This window comes from Athene noctua, chromosome 22 (genome assembly GCF_965140245.1).
Source record: "Athene noctua chromosome 22, bAthNoc1.hap1.1, whole genome shotgun sequence".
Classification (NCBI taxonomy): domain Eukaryota; kingdom Metazoa; phylum Chordata; class Aves; order Strigiformes; family Strigidae; genus Athene; species Athene noctua.
The window spans coordinates 6,294,568-6,314,352 of record NC_134058.1 but is presented as its reverse complement, the minus strand read 5'-3'; the positions used below and the strand labels follow the sequence as shown (position 1 = coordinate 6,314,352).

The following is a 19,785-nucleotide window of genomic DNA, read 5'->3' as shown; positions in this document are numbered from 1 at the left end:
TCAGCACTTCACGATTATTAAAAAATGTTATTACACTTTCATAAGCTCGGGGCACACTGGCCCTAGCCTCCTCCTCTGTAGACTCAAGTAAACAGATGATTCATCATTTCTTGTTTTACGTTTACACAGTGTCACCAATAAATATTAACTATCTACCATGATCTGCAAAAGCAGCTGAAATATTATCTGTACAAGAAACTAATCTACTCATGTTCTGGGGTTTTATTGGAGTGTGTGTGAGAGTGTTTTTCTTTTTAAGACCCAATAATTAAGGAAGTTTTGCCACAAAAACTTCTACCACTGACTATGTACCCTTTGCTGTTTCAAGCAACAGAAGAAAAACAAAAACACCCATATACAGTGTTTGTGAATCAAAGCTGGTGCCAAACAATAAGGCTTATGGGGCACAAGAAGAATTCAAAGCAAATGAAAACTAATTCTAGACTTTGTACTGCATGTTCCCTCTAAGCCAGATGCATGAAGCACACAGCATGGAAATAAGGTTTAAGTAATCTTTTAAAGTCTTTTTAAGCTCTTGGCGCTGCCTGGTTCTCTAAGGACATCCCAAAAGGATAAATACACAATTATGACTTCAGTCCAAACATTCCATTGTAATTCTAGCATCAGAGTATGGTACATTTACAAATATTATTGACTGAGCAAAGTAGAACATTCCAAGATGGAATTTTAAGGGAGAAAGTGATGAAATTAAATATAGGTCAGTTATAACTTCTGTGCGAACCTCACAACGAACTGCATTTAAATTAGAAATCACAGGGTTCACTCAGTTCTCATCTTTGCTTTGCAGAGCTAATTTAAAAAGGAGTTCTTTGCTGAACTCTTCAACTCTCGCCCCAAACCACCACCTTCCAAAAAAACCCTGAACACCACACATTGATGATGTTCATACTTTTAGCTCCAATAATAAAAGCCGGTTCTCAGAGATCAAAGCACAAATTTAAGTATGTTATTTCATCAATGTAGAAAAGGGTATTTAAAATTTATTTAAGTTAGAAATTCTAATGTAAACTGTGAATTATGTCATCTTCAGTTCTCACACACACTCTTACACTTTCCGAAAATCCCTAGTCATGATGATTAAAAGTCATTCCGCAGTTTCAACAGTAACTCCCCTAAATATAATTAATTGTCCATCTGAAAAGAGAAGTGCTGCTTATTACAAGAACAAAAGGCTGTATAGGTAAAGAAAGAACAGTTATTATCAGATTTCTGAATGCGAGTTCTGTTAAATACGTTCTTCCTTACAGCCTTAAGCAGGAACACTGGCTTTGGAACATTGTCTTCCTCCTCTCTGCTACCTTGACATTTACCTTCTTTCTCATGTACTACCAACAGAAGCAAAAGGCATCACAGCACAGACGGCTTGAAAGGAATGAACCTAACAGTAAAACTCTAGTGCATACACAGTAAATATTAGCTGGAGAATACTGACACCCCCTGCCCCAAAATATACATTCTTATATAGTACAAAATGTTTTACACAGAGTAATTATTTTTACAAGTTTTATAAAATACTATTAGGATGTCTTTCTACCATGAAATGATGATCTGTTTCTTTAGATACTAGCTAAATACATTTAAAATAAAGTGTCAACACACATTTTATATATATTTAAAACCATTCTCTTAACATAAAACATACCTATAAATTATATAATAAGCTCAAGTAGACTGACAGCATTAGAAACTAGAGGCTACTTTCTTTTGTATTGTGTTTTTGTTTTGTTTTTAAAAAACCCACATCCACTCTCTTCCCTGCTGAGCAGAAGTTTTGGAAGTACTCTTCTGTCAAGTGATTAAATACAATGGACTAGGTCGAAACATTTAATGTATATCTGTAAGTTTAATCACTTGCAGTTACTTGCCTTCTAGCAGTATCATTAAAATCACCTTTATTTTCTACATCTCTCCAACCTGTTACAGCCAATTTTTACACTGACTTCTGACAGTAAAATACAACAGTTCAAAATTAAGCATTTATTTCACTATATAGAGGCAAAATTCTTCTAGTCTAAGGAGACTTAGATATATGCTGCTAGGATTTGTGGTTAAAAAAAAGAGTTTCAGAGCTGTTAGCCATGCTCAAATCTTGCTGTTATTCTTTTGAAAGTGTAAAAAGAAAGAAAGACATGCAGTATTCTCGGATATACATGACTAGGTAAACTGTACAAAATTGTACAAAGGTTGTACAGGTAAATTATTCAGCCTAAATTCACTGGCTTTTACTGCAAGATTGATATATTTAATACATTTCTGTGACTTAGCATTAAATAACTTTTTGAGCAGCTTCAATACTAATCAATACATGACTTATGGAATGAAGGCACTATGTATTTAATTTTACAAACTGGACTCAGTAAGCAGACAAACAGCCTCCTCCTCTCATCACTGTGGTCAACTGTGCGTTATACTGTGACTAAAAAATGAACTGCTTTAAGTATTTGAAAAAATAGCAAGTGTGTGTTTGTCAGATTCAAAAGGTCTAGCTATCTAAAGCTGTTCCACAAAACACGTTTACCATGACTTCTGTCAGTCTCTTTAAGAATTTAAGCAGGGAAGTTTGCGAATTCAGTTAAATTTAGATGCTACAGACTTTTATACTTTCCTTGACACTTTAATACATACCCAGGTCGACCGTTAAATACAATCCTGAACAGAAAAGATGGTTCAGGCTGAGCACAAATTGCATTTATAACCAAGTCAAATTGTGCAGAGAGAAACGTGTAATGGAACTATGAATAGAACTGACAGACTCTTAATTTAGAAAATACTAAATCAGCAAAATGCTATAATCAGCTTCTCATTTTAAGAGAGACATAAACTTTGACCCTCTCTAAATTACTGACGACCAAGAGGAGGCAACAGCTTTTCTCATTGAACAAACATACATTTCTTGACATTCTGCTCAGCATTCTCCACCCCTATTTATGTCATATAACCGAAGTAAAAGGAGCTTTAATTAGCTCACATCCCATCGTTAACTAAGCTTCCTAATGCATCCTGACAACGGCACGTTGGCTGGGTAATCTGTGAAGCCCCCCCGACGCGCTGCCTGTATGGATGCCTGATTAGCTGGGTATCCCAGGGGAGCCCCCACTGTTTTTATCTCCCAGATGCCTGATGCCTTGGGTAGCTTCCCTCAAGGACCTCCTGGGAAGCTGCACCAGCAGGTGCCCGTTGGCAATAGTTTTGTGTTACAGGGTTGAATGAGTGATCCCTGCAGGAACTGCCGGCTGTTTTCACAGACACAGAAGGCAGTCAAAAGTCCACAGCATGAACTTGGAATGACCCCAATTGCAGAGTCACTGGCGGGTTCATCTGGAGGACAACTGCGCTTTATTAAACAACTAATACTCTTAACAGATAATTCCCCTCCCCCCAACATTAACTCTTACAAAGCTTTAAGTTCTTCCTGTTTGTTTATTTTTGGGGGAATGGAATTATTTGACCTTCTCCACCCCCCTCCTTGAAAACCTGCTGAAAACCTGAGAAAAAGCCTGAAGAGATGGAGGCCAGCTCCTTAAACTAATACATAACAACAACTTATTCAGAGGGCAGCAGATTAAGTTTGCTTTTTAACATCATCTTCACCATCTCTGTTGATTCTTATTTTCACAGGGCATTTCCTTCCAGCAGTACACCCCAGCAGTCAAGTCTCCTCCCAGCCAGTTTCATTTTCTGCCATGGTCACCTGTGGCCACGCCTGGGATCCTACTTAAAAATCCATGGGTTTTCTGTGTTCCATTGGATTTCTGAAGGAAATCTAATGCAAACACGTTAATTCAGCCTGCCATCACATGTGCAGTGTAAATAGCTAACAACTCTTTGAGGGACAACACATTTGGGTCTGTGGAACTGGTGCCAATCATCTACTGTTACAGCTTCCAAGAGGTACCTTGGCCATCTCCCCTGGACATAAAAACAGTTTTCCCTCCTTGGGGATACACAGCTAAGGAATTTCTAGTTTAAATCTGTACTATTTAATATATTCTACACAACTATATAACTTTATATATACAGTAGGGAGGTACAGATAAGTCTTTAGTCAAGACTGAAATAATTCATTTTAAACCCACACCCCATTTTTTCTCCTTCAGATGATATATGGGATATATGTGCCTGTTATCATGACATCTAACCATTCCACTGTAGGTTAAGATCAAATTTCATTTCATCTCTATGATATATGTTTATTTCTAATTTCACACCTTATGATTTGTCAACATTTTTCATATCACATTTTAACTTCTCCTTTTTCACTTAACTGCCCAATGAGTCAGCAAAACAGGATCATTGTATTTTATTTTGAAAGAAAATCAGCTGGTAAAACCCTTCAAAATAAAGCTCTAGAGCAGGTGTAAAAGCTTTCTAAGCCCCCCTTTTTTTTTAATTGTCAAAATGGTCACTTGTATATGTCTATATACAGGTAAGTATCTCACTGTCCACAGTTGTTGCACTGTTGCAGGTTTCTCACTGTTGACTGAGTAATTTCTCCTGGAAAAGCCTCAATCAAAGCCATCACCAATGTGTCCGTTTGATGCTGAATGTGCATATTTAAGACATCAAGTCCAGATCAAAACAGTTCTTCCCATAGACTATATCCCCATTTTGGTTTGATCTTACCCATGCCCACTTCTCCACATAAAAATACACTATAGTCAAAGTGCATTCACAAACACTTTGTCTAAGAGGCTCTGTAAAAGAAAGGCTGAATTTAACCTGAATTGTGAAGAAAACTTTCAACCAGAATGCTGGCCACTCACATTTTATCCCATGGTGCAAATGAAAAACAGGAAGAACAAAATAATACTTCAAACTTTTCAAAGACAATCCTTTATCCCAAAACCTCTTTCAAAGATACTGATTACAGATACCAGATGTTCTGCACATAAAAAGTGACACTTCCCATGGCTTCTGATTGTCACTAATTGGCCATAAAACTTGCTGCCTTTTAAAACTGCCAGGAAATGGGGAAGTGGTCTCCTCTATAATGCTCCTCCCAGCACTGAGAATTCCTGCCTGTGAATTTCAATTACTTTCCATTTCATAATCTGCACATTTCCATACAGATTCTCACTGCTCAGCACGTGAACCTGCACGTGAACTGCTAATCTTTGAATAAAACGAAAGTTAAACCGAAGATAATCTGCAGTGCCACCTGGATGCGTTACCTGAACAAGCTGCAGTAGCCCCTACGCAATACTGGGGAAGACAGGAGGAGAAAAATCTTCATTATACTGAAGAAAACACAGAGAAAGATACATTTGACCCGAACTGTATAAATCACTTCTTGGACTAGAAAAAACTACCTAGAGCAGCTGCTGCTAAATCCTACAATTCCAATACCTAGACTACCCTTGTAAAGGATGACCGTCAGCTTTCCCAAAGTAAAATGTAAATTCAAATCTGTAAAGTTGCCCAGAAAGATGACATGTATTCCAGCTTTCCTTATTTGTGAAAATTTAGAATGGTAGGAAACCCAAAACCCAAATGCCACCATGATCTTTTTACATTATCAGTTCACTATTTTGTTTAATATTCTCATATACAAAGGCTTTTGTCAGAAGCTTTGATTGTGTTTTGAGCTAGTATTCCTAGAACTACTGAACCACACTGTCTCCAAAGATGCAAGAACAGCAGTTGTTCTTGCTTCTGAATGGTATCAAGTAAGAGTGGTTGGTTACATAAACTGAGAAACTTTAAACAAAAGAGAACCATCAGCTTTGCTTTAGAAACATTTCTGTCTGGTCCTGAGCAGAACCTGCTTAAACTGTACCTATGTTCTGTGCTCTGCTATATCCACTTCTCATTTATTGCCAGTTTTGTTAGGGTTAACATTCACAGAAGTCAAACACTTGTTCATGATTTGTTTTTAAATAATCCCTTTATTACTTCCTCTTCGTTTTCCATTCAGTTATCTTTATTTTCCTGTCACTGCCAACCACTTGAGATTCTGCTTTGATTTATCTTGCAATGAGGGTTAAAACTCCTATTTCCCTTCCTGTTGCGTTCATGCTCCTTTTCTACAAATGCCTCCATGTCAAACTCTCACCTGGAGCAATCTTCATCTCCTTACTAGCCTTATAATTTTCTTACCTAGTTCTAACACTCTACCTCTTCTCCTCTCTCTCTCTTAAGCACTTAAACACCTCTGCCATCACTCTGAACTGAATTCAAATAAATATATGGAATGAAAGTCCAGGGCAGAAGTTCACTGTGCCTCTCCAGCAGCCATAAAAGAAAACAAACACCCACCATACAATCTGTTGCAACTCCTCTAGATGCAATTTTGGCATCTCAGGTGCCTGGTCCCAAGCCTAAGGAAGCCCACCTCTCAGGACTCTGCACGCTTCCACAGAAACCTAACCAGGAAATCCAACTATGGCTGATGGCTTACCTTTCCTTAAAAAGACTAATCAAATCTCTCACTGGAAGCTCCAAAGTTCAATATGAAAATTAAGCTCCTTCAAGAAGTTAATTAAATTAATTGTTTTCATGAAGAAGGGAGGGACACAACAATTATTTCCATCAGGGAGAGAGAGAAACTGAGATAGCTGCAGAGTCGTAACAACTATATTGTTATGTGCTTGTACTTCATAATACAATAGAATTCCTTGTAATGGTTGAAAGAATCAGAAAAATTCAATACAGTATTGGCAAGCTGATTAACCGTTTCTAGCCTTTACTGCCAGAAATATTCATTATGTTAGCACAACACCTATTTGCCAGCAATAGATACAACCATGCTTTTCCATTTGGAGAACACAAGTTACAGAACATTTTTGTTCATGCACTAATTCACTGTTCAATATTAATTTCTAATTGAAAAACCGCTGAAACAGGAATAATTTAGGATTTAGTACTATCATGCCTAACGGGGGAAATAAAAAAAAAGTGTGGATGCCAAGAATGCAAGACATTTCTACGCATATGGCAACTATAGAAGTCTCCATTCAGAGGGAATGAAATTCCCTCAGGTGTCTATATTTAGGATCAAAGAACTTTTTAAAATACAGAACTTGGAGTCTCCAAGGGATAAAAACTACAAAACTGTCTGTAGTGAACTTTATTTAACCTAAGGTTTTGTGCCAACTTAAATACACTGCAGCTCTCCACTTGAAAGAAGGCATTACCCACTGCGTGTTCTGAAATGCATGGAAAAGCCATTACAGGGATAATCAACAGAACTATAAAATAGAAAAGCAATAAAATGACAAAACCAGATACAACTCAAATAGCTTACTTTTCAATTCAGTCAAGCAGTGTTACTTTTAAAGGGATGATTATAGTATTAAAGTTTGTTTATCTATCTACTCACACCCTAAAAGCTAACTCATCTTAAAATCTAGGACAGATTTTTATTTAAGACACTTTAAAAGTCAGGTACTCAAAACAAGTGAAATGGCCAGTTTCTACCCAGAACTCATCTAGTTTTGGCTGCATTAGTTACCAGCTCCACAGAACAAGCTGCAAAGATGAAGATCTCTGTAGCCCAGGTGAAAATTTATGCAGTGAAAATATACTTTAAAATACTTTACCTATGGAGAACACTGATAACAAGATGAAAATGATCTACTGTTATGGTCATGTTTTTCTTGAGCAATTGGAATTTTTTTTTTCCCTCACATTTTTTTCTTTACCAAAACTTCACATATCCTAGACACAATCATAAGGTATATACATGGTAGAGAAGAAAGGAGTAAAAGACAAAGTTCTATACTGTACCATGTACATAACGCGTTATAAATTGTATTTGAAATGTCAATTTTTTATCATACGGACATTCCTGGCTTAGTTTTCTAGCAGATTTCGATGCCTAAAAGCAGTGCAACATATAGGGAAGAACTCAGCCTGATTATTTGAGCCTTTTTTACCGTTATATTTTATGTAGCAGAATTAAGATCCATCCTTTGGAAACAGATTAATCAAGGAGTTCCATGATGTACTATTAAGTCTTCCTAAAGGACATAATTCTCCCCTTGTTCCAAAAGGACAAATACATAATCCATATAAAAAGTTTTGAAAAGGGAACTGCATGACACTTGCATCACAGACATTTCGGATATATCAAGGAGAAAGAAAAAAATACCTGGGAAGACAGATAAATAGCACATGGGGTGATTTTCAAAGGTATAAATGGGAAGCAGGCACTCAGCTCCTGTTGAATTTTGAAAAGAGTTCAGCATCCAACTGCCCCTCTGCCTTTGAAAATCTTCCTTCACAAAACCCTTGGTTACAAATGACTCCAAAGTTCAAAGAATGACCTTGCCCTTGTGGGAAACGGAGGAAGGCTCGTGCCTTTTAAAGAAAGATTTATGAGACGGTTGCTGCAGATGTGACTGCAATGAGGAAACAACACTTTATAGAAAGGAAACTCTAAAGAAACATACTCTATTGGGTGGAGTGGATGGGTCACAAGAGACTAGAACCATGAGTAGAAAGTATGGACAAAAATACTCATTTGCACAAACGGATACTGCCTTATACTGCCTTACAGAACCTTGGTAAGTCTTCTACCAGATTGCTTGGATAAGCTTGTATCTGCAGTGCTGATAATCCCGTACTAGTTGGTTCTGTGGTTAAGACAGGAATACCACCAACACAGTATTTTGTTTGAATTTCTAGAAATTGTCCAAAATGAGCGGCTAATGCTGGCAACAAGGTAATTATGATGGAGAAGACATGTCATCTTTCCTCATAGTCCAACCACCTGGGCTAGATAAGCTCACAGCTATGCAACTGGTGATGGAGTGCAGATCTCTATGGCAGTTTAACTCGGTTTGATGATGTTAGTTTTGAGCTATCTGTAATTACACAAACTCTACATTTCAATTTTCTGATCTCTTAAATTACCTTTTCCCACTAACGTGGGGAAAAATGTAGATTTCCTTATATACAGGTAAGTGGAATAGGTTCTGAAAGGATGAACCATGATAATATACCTGTACAAACTTACCAGTCTGGAAAATGAAAATGATAGGAAGTAAAGAACTTCCACAAAACCCAGATTTTAACAGCATGCCCTTATGTGAAGAAAGAATTTGTCTAGTTCTACCCATGATCACAAAGTTCATTTATAGTACATGTTGACACACCATGTATGTAATCAAAAATATTTCAAGAACATATGTTTGTGCAGTATCAAGCACAGTATCGACCATGATCAAAACCACTTTCTATTTTTGGCTGCTGACTCAGATCATACCTCTCTCAGGCACTTAAGACAGTTATTTTCACTGATAACACTCATATAATTAATTCCTGTCAGTTGTTATCAAGAAGAACAAAAGAATGTTCAGCATGCAGATAAATACATAGCAATCTAGGAATTCCTTAGTTTTTGCTATGTGGCATAGAAAAAACCCCAAACAACTCAAGCATTCCCATAACTGATATTCACATCAGCTTAATCACTTTTCAAAAATAAAAGTTAACAACTCTTATACTAAGAAGCTCCTTAAATACTCCAAATTTCTATAATGCACTTGCTCTCTCTATTATATACGTAAATTCGGTCATTTGCACATAGGAGATGGTGCCACATTTGAGCAATTTCAGTTCTCACTCTAGTTAACTACTGCATTACATCTGTACAATGTGTGTTTATCAATAATAAGGCCTTGAGTGGTTTGACTCCTACAGGGCTTCTGATGTCCCTGAAGTTATGTATAAAGCTTTTACACTGCAAACACAATTTTTACAAAACAAACAGGACATAAAGCAATTTAAAGATGGTCAATAATTCTATTTGACTTGTTTCCTGACTATTTTTGCTTATTGTTTAAGCAAACTTTAATAGCATAATTATTACCTTTGCAGCAGAGTTTGATACTCCATGTGTGACATTTCTTATGAGACCACCAACATTGCCGTATTTTATAAGTCCACTAACACCTTCTGAAACATCATTCAACAGACCCATAGGGTTGCCAAGGAAATCCACAGAACCTAGAATCCTTGCTGCCTGACTAAGCAGCTCCTGTAAAATTAACAGGAAGAATGAAATATCACTTACAGATCACGTTAACACCAGTAAGGTTGATTCAAATAATTAAAAAAAAAAAAAGGTCCTACCTGAAAATAAAGCATATACAAAATCAGACGGTTTTACTGAAGAAAAGAACACACGAATACCACTAAGATCAACAACAGTTTAATCTTAAAATGCAGTGTCTTCTTAGAAGCATGTGATGCTATTTCTCTGTATACCAGAGCAGCAATACAGCACTAGCACTTAATAGTCAAGAAAGAGTTCCTGCACACTCAGTAGAGAACTCATCCATCAGGAGAGGTTCCAGCTTTGCCACAATACAATCTGTATGACACTTACCTCTTGAAAGTGCTTCAGAATGTCATTCATGATAAACTCCTGAGTTTCATATGGATGGACCCTAGTGAAAGGATCCAGATTAATCACAGCGTCTTCAAATCGGATTAGAGGAAATCCCAGTGTACTTTTCAATGCCTAATTAAATAAAAGATAATACTACTTCAATTTTTCCCTCTAATTCTCATTCACAGCACCCAAAGTAAGTAATCTTTAAATGAGTAACAAACCAAAATTATCTGAAGCTGCTGGAGTAGTTTCCCACTACCATGCAGACACTTTGATATAGAGGGCAATCCCTCTGTAAACCTGAGACTTGTAAGCAATGATCAGTTATTAGAACTGCATTTCTTTAACAACTACTCATTGAACGCTCTTCCTGATGCAAGCTGTTTCCTACACTTGATAGGAATATTTCAAAATAAAATGTATTTAAGATTCCATGCTTAGCACTTTGCTACAACTGCTCTGATGTTCAATAAAACCTAAATGAATTTCCTTGACATGTAGTGAAGACAAAACTGGGTATTTTCTATCCTGGTAAGTTCTATGAATGGATTAAGCATCAGGATGAGAAGGCACAACATACATAATTTCCTGCAAGCCTGAGGCTCATTTCTAAACATTATGTGGTGTACCAAAACACTTTAAACCTGCTTTTTCAATTATTTTCAAGGAAGAGAAAACTAAGACAGTAATTAGTCCATGGGCTATCTGTAACCTGTGCAATCTATACATAAAAAACCCCACATTTAAGGTGGACAAGCTATGTATCTATATATGCACACAGAAAAACAAAATAGTTTCAGAAAAATTAATAAAACCCCCAATCTTTTAAGAAAAAGAGATTCTTTCTATTTCAGGCCTTGATAATGACACCTGCAGAGTCACCAACATCAGAAAATCTGAAGAAGGCAAGAAGTCTGATACTCGTGTTATACCTTTCTACATTAATCACTAGAGCATGTTTGGTAGTAAGTAATATGAGTTTTTCTGCCATCTGCAGGCAATTAAGGTAAATTACAGGTCTGATTTAAGTTTGTAAGTAAGAAAGGACCTATTTATTTTTTCAGTAAATGGATGACTAACTAAAGTAGTCCTCATTATTCACTTGGGTAGGAAGTAATTTCCTGTTTAACTATCAGATATTATATAAGGCAACTTTGTTAATACTGGTACCTAATAAAAATAATCTGTCTACACCAAATTACCAGACAGAAATGTCCAAGCCAGAAACATTAGAGGTAGTTAGAAAAACTTCTACAAAGGCTCTACTGTGATTATTCTCTCCCTCCTACCCTGAACTCTCCTGTGCTACAAAACTGAATGGAACTCTTTCTGTGAAAGTTAATATACAGAATACAGTTAGTGACTGTTATCATTAGAGGAAAAAAAAAAAAATGTATACGTCAAAGTTTTCTCTTGGGAACAGTGCTGGTGGCTGCCAAGACATATCCATATGCAATCATATACCAAGATGATTGGAAATCCAAACAACACAGTGCACATAACTAGTTTCTTAAGGGCACTCACCACTAACACTCTTTTAATCTCTCTAAATTTGAGATAATAGGATGATAAGCATTTTTGTGTTGAAGCTGAAGTGCAAACACATTCAAGACACTGCTGATGCTGAACGGTAAGGAATATTACAGCTAACTATTGAATTGTCTTACTTTGCACAAGGATTAGGTAAAAACAATATAAGAATGCAGGACTGATGATACTCTGGGTCATCTTGGTAGGACTTGATGATATACAATCACTCCACAAAGCTTCTTTAAAAGCTTGCACATCTTAATGTCCATAATACCAAGGGCACAAAAGAGCTTGGTCAGGGTCTCAATTTTGGGTTTTTTGAACATGTAAGCTGAATAGGCAGCAGCTCAGCTCCTCCACAGTGGGGAGGGATTTTTATGGTTTGGTTGGTTTTGTTTCAACTCCCCCACCTTGGAGAAAATGAGTTGTATTAGCTCAGAAGGAACTGAAATATTGCTGACTGTTACCACCTTATTATGTCCAGAAAGGTCCCAACACACAAACTGGGAATACTGGATGAGATTATATTCTTTCTGTAATTTGGAATCCCTGGTTCACTTGAACGACTGTGCCAGAACATTTATTACCACATGAGAAGGACCAGACTTTCTAACTAAGCCCATACTCAGTCTGAATTCACTTTAATATTGAATCAAATTGCACAGTGCTCATGCAAGCCCTCCAATTCCAACGAGAACATTTTTTGGGATGAAAACGCTCAGAGTTGTCCTGTATTTCTGTTCCCTAAATTGAATAACTTCCTATGTTTCTTCACCCTCATCTCAGTCCTCCCATGTGATAGTCATTCCCTTTAAGTTCTTTACACAACCATTAATGCAACTAAGATCCTCTGTAAAGTAGTTAGTTATTAGGTGAAGTTGGCCATGCTTCAACTGAAAGTACAAAAATTAAAGAATATTACAGAAGAGAATGAAAACTATGCAAATTAAACAACAGTAATTACTGGAACTTCTATTTGTAACTTAAATAATGGAACAGTAAATGGAAATCAATAGTAGCAAGTTAAAGCTTCTGTTCCCTCTTCCTCTTCCAATAGAATCTCTTTACTTGGAAGTGTACTCTGGAATGCATTTGTGTACCTTTAGATCCAAAGGTAGCTTGTTGGAAGTGAAGACACTCAGCTTTATTTGAGGCACACTAATTTTCAGATTTTCAAAGTAGTATCGCTTTTGTCCTCCGCCTTGTTCAACAACCTTTTCATGGAGGTTTTCATCATACTTTTCAACCTCTGCATACAGACAAAACACAGGAATCAGAATAGATTACATATAAATAAATATGGGGTTATGAATGCATACTCTGTAGAGTTAAACTTCTCTGTACAAATAAAAAGTATGTGCGACTGCTAGTGTAGCCAGCAAAATTACTCATGCCTTATGACATGAAGTTGACCTCTGAGGCTCAAGGGTTTTTTTTCATATCTGCCTGCATCTCTAAAACCTGAATGCATTTGTAGCTAGATTAAAAAAAGTCGTCTAAGTTACTTGATCTTTTAATCTCACTTCTAATTTATCTTTGTCAATATACAGAAACAAGGAGATAGAAACATAATTATGCAATGTTTCCTACCGTGTAGTCATGGTCTTACATGTTTTCCTCTCTCTACTTTCTCTATACTTCCTTCCACACTGAACTATCAATATAATGTACAAAGCAAGCAAAGTTGAAAATCTTCTGAATTAGCATTGCAGAATGGATAAAATGCTTATATGGAAGACAAATAAATCAATTTACGTACAGAGTGACCCAAATTTGGTTGGCACTAATAGGTTCGTATGTTATTTGTAAGAGCATCTTGGTGGTGTGAGAAGGCAGAGGGAAATATGAAAGACAGCAAAGTCTTATGAACTCGAGGTTCAATGTAAATGACAAACGTTGAATGTAAATGACAAACTAATCTTTGTCTGAATCATGGATGACATCATCAGTATCAGTGGATAAACTACAAAGCACATACAGTAAGTAAGGAAACAAAAACCCAACAAAAACATCATGGTAAAGCAAACCAAAAGACAGATTAGGGAACAGCATAAAAGCAAAACTCAAAATCTTTATTTCTGCCTTATGACTACAAATTTAAAGTCTTTAAAATCCCCTGTGAAACATAATAGTCATTTTTTCAGAGACAATTCAGAAGATACTGTGGATAGCAAGACACAGAACTCTTGAGGATCATTCATAGGCTTGTCCCCATTTGAAATCATGCCAACAGTTATTTTATTATATAAACCTACACACCCTACTGCATAATAGAAGTGACTTTTTCAATTGCCACTCTGAAACAGACATTTCAGAAAGTTTCAAAAGTACAAATAAATCCTACAACAGAAGGATTAGTACAATATTTATGAGATTAGAAGATTCAAGAACTCTGTCGTGCTTCACTGAATGGAAGAAAACTTATATTACAGTTAAAGCCAGGGTATGGATGCCACAACTAAAAGGCCAGACAGCCAAAACTTTCCTTCAGTGAAGCAAGAGGAACTGCCCAAGGAACAAATGAGATCCCATTTCTAGCCTTGGGTTTAAATAAACAGACATTACTAAACAAAGTGGTTTGCTAAATTAATAACACAGTTTCTTGTATGCTAGTTCAGATGAACCCAGATACAGGAATTTAAGATGAATACTAAATTCCTTCCCACAGAGGCTCAGCTCAGCCACCATGTACTGGACAACAGCATGTTACATTGGTCACTACCTGAATACTGTAAGAAGCACAATATACATGAATAGCTCTCTAGGGCCCACTGAGATATTAGCTTTCCAGCTTTCTGTTCAACAGCGGAAGTCTTCAGGCAGCTAAGAGTTTGCTAGGTGTTTTGAACTTACTTTATATGCGAAGATCATAATACCCCTGTACCTTGTAAAACTGGTCTTTGTAATTTTATACCATACCTGATTCAGACTGATCATAGCCAAAGAAACTCAATAGCTTCAGCAGTAGTTTCTCCTCAATTTGAACTGTGAACCTTCGAGCAGTGATCATTAGATGCTATGAAGATAAAAAAAGTCTCAGTTTACAGCATTAACACTAGAGGTATAATCCATGTAAGCCACTGAACAGGACAACATGTTCTACTTCAATGGAATATTTCCACTGGAATGGATTTGTAGTAAGAACCCCACCTTCAAAATGTCTTGGTAGTTTTCTTCACAAAGTTACCTACCACTAATGATGATTTTTTCAATCCTTTGGAAGGTATTGTGCTTCATTACCTAACAGAATCTGATACTTGGCCATTTTCCCACACCAAAATCAGCATTTTTTCAAAATCGTATCAAAATACATGGGTGAAGATTCCAGTTGAGAAAACAGGTCTTGATAAGCAACTGAGTTTTGCCCTCAATACATACCACAGTTGGTGGATAAATTTCCAAACATTTCCACACAGCTGCAGTACACAGAGAGGGTTTATGATACAAAATAAAAGCTTACCAGAGAGAAGTAATAACCTTGTACACAACTGATGAAAAGCACAGCATAGATATTTCGGTTCCTGTGGTACTAAAAGGTACCTATCAATTCTGAGCAGAGAATAACTGGCTTGAGAAGTAAGGTCTGGCCAAATTAGGCCAGGGGTTTGGCCTAATTTGTTATATTTTTAAACATAATTATTACCCTGTTCATCACTGTACTGTAGCTTTAAACACTATGAACACGAGAAGGTGGATATTGTGTCCTTTAAGCCTCAGTATTAATTCAGCAAAGTCTATTTCACAAATTATTTAATTCACATTACTATTAAAAATTAGGAACAGGAAAGGTCATTTAAAGAGCATGGCACAATCAAAAGATTGTAGTTTACCTTGTATATATCAGTCAGTGCATTTTTACTGGGGAATTTCATTGCATTTACTTGCACAGCAGGGCCGGTCTCCACAGGTTCATTTTCACTCATCTTAGGTGTCAGAAAGAGCATAAAAGGCTGTGTGGTGCCAATAAGCTGGTTGTCCACCTACAGAGTGAACAAGGCAGACAACAAAAATATTCAGATATGTCCTCCATTTAAAAAAAATAATGTTATAATTACCAACAAACAAAATCTCTAACAAAATTGCTATGTTTTCTGTGATTTTCTTTCTTTTTTCAAAAAAAAAGCCAAAAATATTAAGCAACAGCAGAATTAAGCTACTCCTGCATTTCAGTTTGACTGATGCATGTAAGTATCCATTTATCTCATATAATCTACAATTCCCTTTCCAAGGAAATCTTACGTATTGGTAATAGAATACCAATATTTTAGAGGAGATTTTTAGTAGAATAAAACCAGTTTTTATAGTCTTCTGTTTAACTTGTGAATTCTGAATTTCAAAGACTGAACTGAAAACATAGGTTAAGGCAAAATTCTGCGACGTTAAAAACAAAATCCAGTTGGAAAAAAATATAAGAGGTTTGTATTTATCTTATTTGTCTATGATTCTATACTGTGGTACTACCAGCATTAGGACTCCTGCTTTCAATGGCTGCTTTTTCCTTATGTAATGAAAAAGAACCAAGAACCAGGGAGGAAGAAAAATCTCAGTCTGACCTGTTTATAAAATAGAAAAGATTCTAACTCACCTAATAGAAATCAGAGGCATGAAATACAATATATCATTGTCTAAGCTATTAGTAACAAAAGAACAATGAAAAAAGGAAACACCAATGATAATCAAAACTTCAATAATACCTAGGAATTGAAATCTCAGGAACAGCTCTGAACATTTTTCAAACCTATTATGACCACAAAAAAACGCAGAAGACCCATGAACAAATAAATTTGTTTTAAAATGGCAAATACCTGTATGTCTTGAACACTGAGCTCTAGCATCTGACTTGTTGACAGTTGTGTGTAGTGGACATTAATTCTTGTGAGGCTTGCAAATACTAGCTCTTCAGGAACTTTGTTGACCAAAGACAATCCTATTCCACCTTCCAGTTTCACAATCACCTGAAAAAAAGTATTTGAAGAGGGAAAAAATAAAACCCACCAACAAATCAACACTGATCAAAACCTGTGATACTGAATACATACTTCTGCAAAGAAGTTGGTTTTTTAGACTCGGCTGCGGAGAGACTGAACAGCTCATTGACAATTAGTCTTTGAATAAAGATGTGCTAAGACATATAAATGCAACTTCTAAGAACTAGGAGTTTCAGCAGGAAAATGTACAAGTTCATAACAAGAGGTCATCATGAGGAAAAGTTAACAACCAACCTCACCAAGCCCCTCTAAAATCTAGAAAGGGAAATGATAAATAGAAGAGACAAATCACAGTGGTAATATCTTACTTCTAATTCCTGCTCTGTATCTGGATTTTTTAATTTGCGTAGATCTTGTTCTGTAACTGGAAGTTCATCTCCTTCACTGGTCAAACGATCGCTTCTTCGTTGGTAAAAATCCGTTATCTGATAAACACATAAATTACTACAATGATCACTTTCCTGTTTATAAAATAATTCCTTTTTAAAATTGTCCTACCTTACAAAACCATCTTTTTAGAAAAATAATACAATGAAAACTTCTGTTGTAGTTATTTTCGCTTGATGATATTCCCCTCCCCCTTCATATCATTATAAAGGTAACTTTTTGTAAGAATTTAGAGATGCAATGCAGAAAGAGGTATTTCAAGTACAAGCAAATAATGAAATTAGATTTTAGTTAATGAAGGACTTCCACCTGTAGAACTCTAGTTGGCCCATCTGGGATGACTCTAACAGCTAGTACTCCTGACCCGGGCCTCATCTTCTGGTCTACGAACTGCTGTTCAGGCGGAACTGGCCCCAAAAGTTCAAGTGAAGTATCAGGACCAAGAACAACTTCTGCTCCATCATGAAGACCTAGTATTCCTCCCTTCACCTGGAGAGAGAAGAGTAAGGGGAAAAAAAAAAAATTAAGTGATAGGCAAAGGCTTCAGATAACTATTTACATACAGTAATTTAAAAGTGTATTTTATTTTCCTCTCCTTACTAATCAGAACTGAAAGAAAAGCAACATTTTACTTGATATTACTAAAGCTTCTGGTAACTCATGTTTAATCAGCTTGACAACTAGAAGCAGCAGCCAAGATCAATAATTAAGTACTTCCACATCGCATTCAGAAACTGAAGCTATCATGTCATGACTGAACATGTGAAGTCCTTCCTGAAAATATTTTCAGAAAGACAGAAAACTTTTTAAAAGATGAATTCTGGATCTGCAGATGAAAATGTAAATTTTTACTGAGTCAACATCTTAAAACAGCAATGCAGCGCTTTTTTGGTTGCTTCAAACTGACAAGTAGTAATTTTCAAAGTGGTATTATCGTTCTGCACCTTACAGATCCATTCCAGATTGACTGTGCACATAAGACCCTTTTTTAATCACAGAGCTAACTTATTCCCTATAACAGTACTTTTTGCACTGAACTGATGTTGATTTCCATTGACACAGCTGGCACAATTTATTTGTCAAAAGAATGCATTAAAAATAATATCATTATTTATTACAAGCCTGTGAGAATATGAAGGACCTCTTTATCACTATATTGTCCATTTTCAACAATGATGTACTATTAATTTTCTAATTATTTACTTTCAAATTAATAGTGCAAGACGTTTAATTATTTGAAATTGGTAAGAACATTCAAACATGATTTTAAACCACACAAGCTGTTTGCACAAGTCTGGCTGCCTCTGTATAGTGAACTTTGCCCTTAAAGCTTTTAGTTCACTTCAACAGTAAGCCCAAATGGCTCTGTCATCTATACCAGCAACAGTTAAAATGAGTTCAACATATAATCAGTACTGACCTGGACAACCAGTCCATGAATACCACAGGTCAACTTTCCATCACGAAAACTCCACGTCTGGGTAGTACTGCGCCGTCGATCAGGCTTTCTCAACATGAGGGGCTCATACCTGCAATGAAATCATGCCACCCGGTACTTAGAGGATTACAACTTGCCAGTTTTACTCTTCAGATGTATCAATGGCTTTCAGAAGTATTTCCAAGTCACAAAAGTGATCATGAGGTCTGTTCACGAAGACAGATAACATCTAGCTCGTCCACATGCCTTCAGAATAATTTGTTTTCTTATTCAGAGAATATCACATTAAGTAGGCTTTCAAACACATGGTTAAAATCTACATGAGTTTCCTGAGAAATTGTATGTGCAATACCTGTTATCTGTGACAGCTGCCAGGCCTGCAATATCTAAAATCATGCAAGAGTCCACAGACCGAGGAGAAGGTTTATGGGGGTTATGAGGAACTGAAGAACCTTCATGGCAAAGCATTCCTGTGCCCATCATTCTCCAAAGTTGGGATCGTTTTCCTGGCTCCTGTTGCATAAAAACTCAACATTTAAATGAACACAGCAGTATTTCTGTTCTGTTTTGTGATCAAATGATTTGAATCATAATTCTTGAAATGACTTGTATATATTTAACTTCAGAGCCCTGAATGAGGAACTAGTTTGTATAAAAACTTCTAATAATTCAACTCTGATATTCAATGAGTATGTATCCTACATTAGTTAGATGCAGAGCTGTATTTACCAGCTATTTTAAATCTCAGCAATATTTAAATACAGTTTCTGTTTCTTAAGAGCTCCAGAAACAGAAGACTTAGCTTACAATGCAACCAAAAAGGAAGCATGCCCTGCCTTGTAAATTCACTAGAACATCCAACACACAACTTGGTGGTCTTATGAGGCATTTACAACAATCCTTACTACTTTCATTCCAATTTTCTTTTCTGTCAACCTTACCCCCTGTGAAAGTCTTATATGGAAGCACCACCATAATTCAGGCAACCTGAACTGCAATAACCTGTCACTTTCAGTGGAGTCTGTCTCCACCATGTAAAAGTTACCACAAAAACGTTTTGGGTTTGTTGCATATGATTTTACTTC

The 19,785-nt window shown here is 36.4% G+C and overlaps 1 protein-coding gene across 4 annotated transcripts in view; it reads right to left on the bottom strand.

Moving 5' to 3' along the window:
• The window catches only part of VPS13D (vacuolar protein sorting 13 homolog D), a 108,812-nt gene that overhangs the window by 32,525 nt on the left and 56,502 nt on the right, over positions 1–19,785 (bottom strand). For all 4 annotated transcript variants that reach the window (XM_074925067.1, XM_074925069.1, XM_074925068.1 and 1 more), the window contains 10 exons: positions 19,053–19,213; positions 18,683–18,791; positions 17,572–17,751; positions 17,184–17,300; positions 16,693–16,842; positions 15,718–15,867; positions 14,807–14,903; positions 12,988–13,136; positions 10,352–10,486; positions 9,833–10,000 (listed from right to left, as the gene is read on the bottom strand). In XM_074925067.1, the coding sequence (XP_074781168.1) occupies positions 9,833–10,000; positions 10,352–10,486; positions 12,988–13,136; positions 14,807–14,903; positions 15,718–15,867; positions 16,693–16,842; positions 17,184–17,300; positions 17,572–17,751; positions 18,683–18,791; positions 19,053–19,213 (1,416 nt within the window). The remainder of the gene's footprint in view (positions 1–9,832; positions 10,001–10,351; positions 10,487–12,987; positions 13,137–14,806; positions 14,904–15,717; positions 15,868–16,692; positions 16,843–17,183; positions 17,301–17,571; positions 17,752–18,682; positions 18,792–19,052; positions 19,214–19,785) is intronic.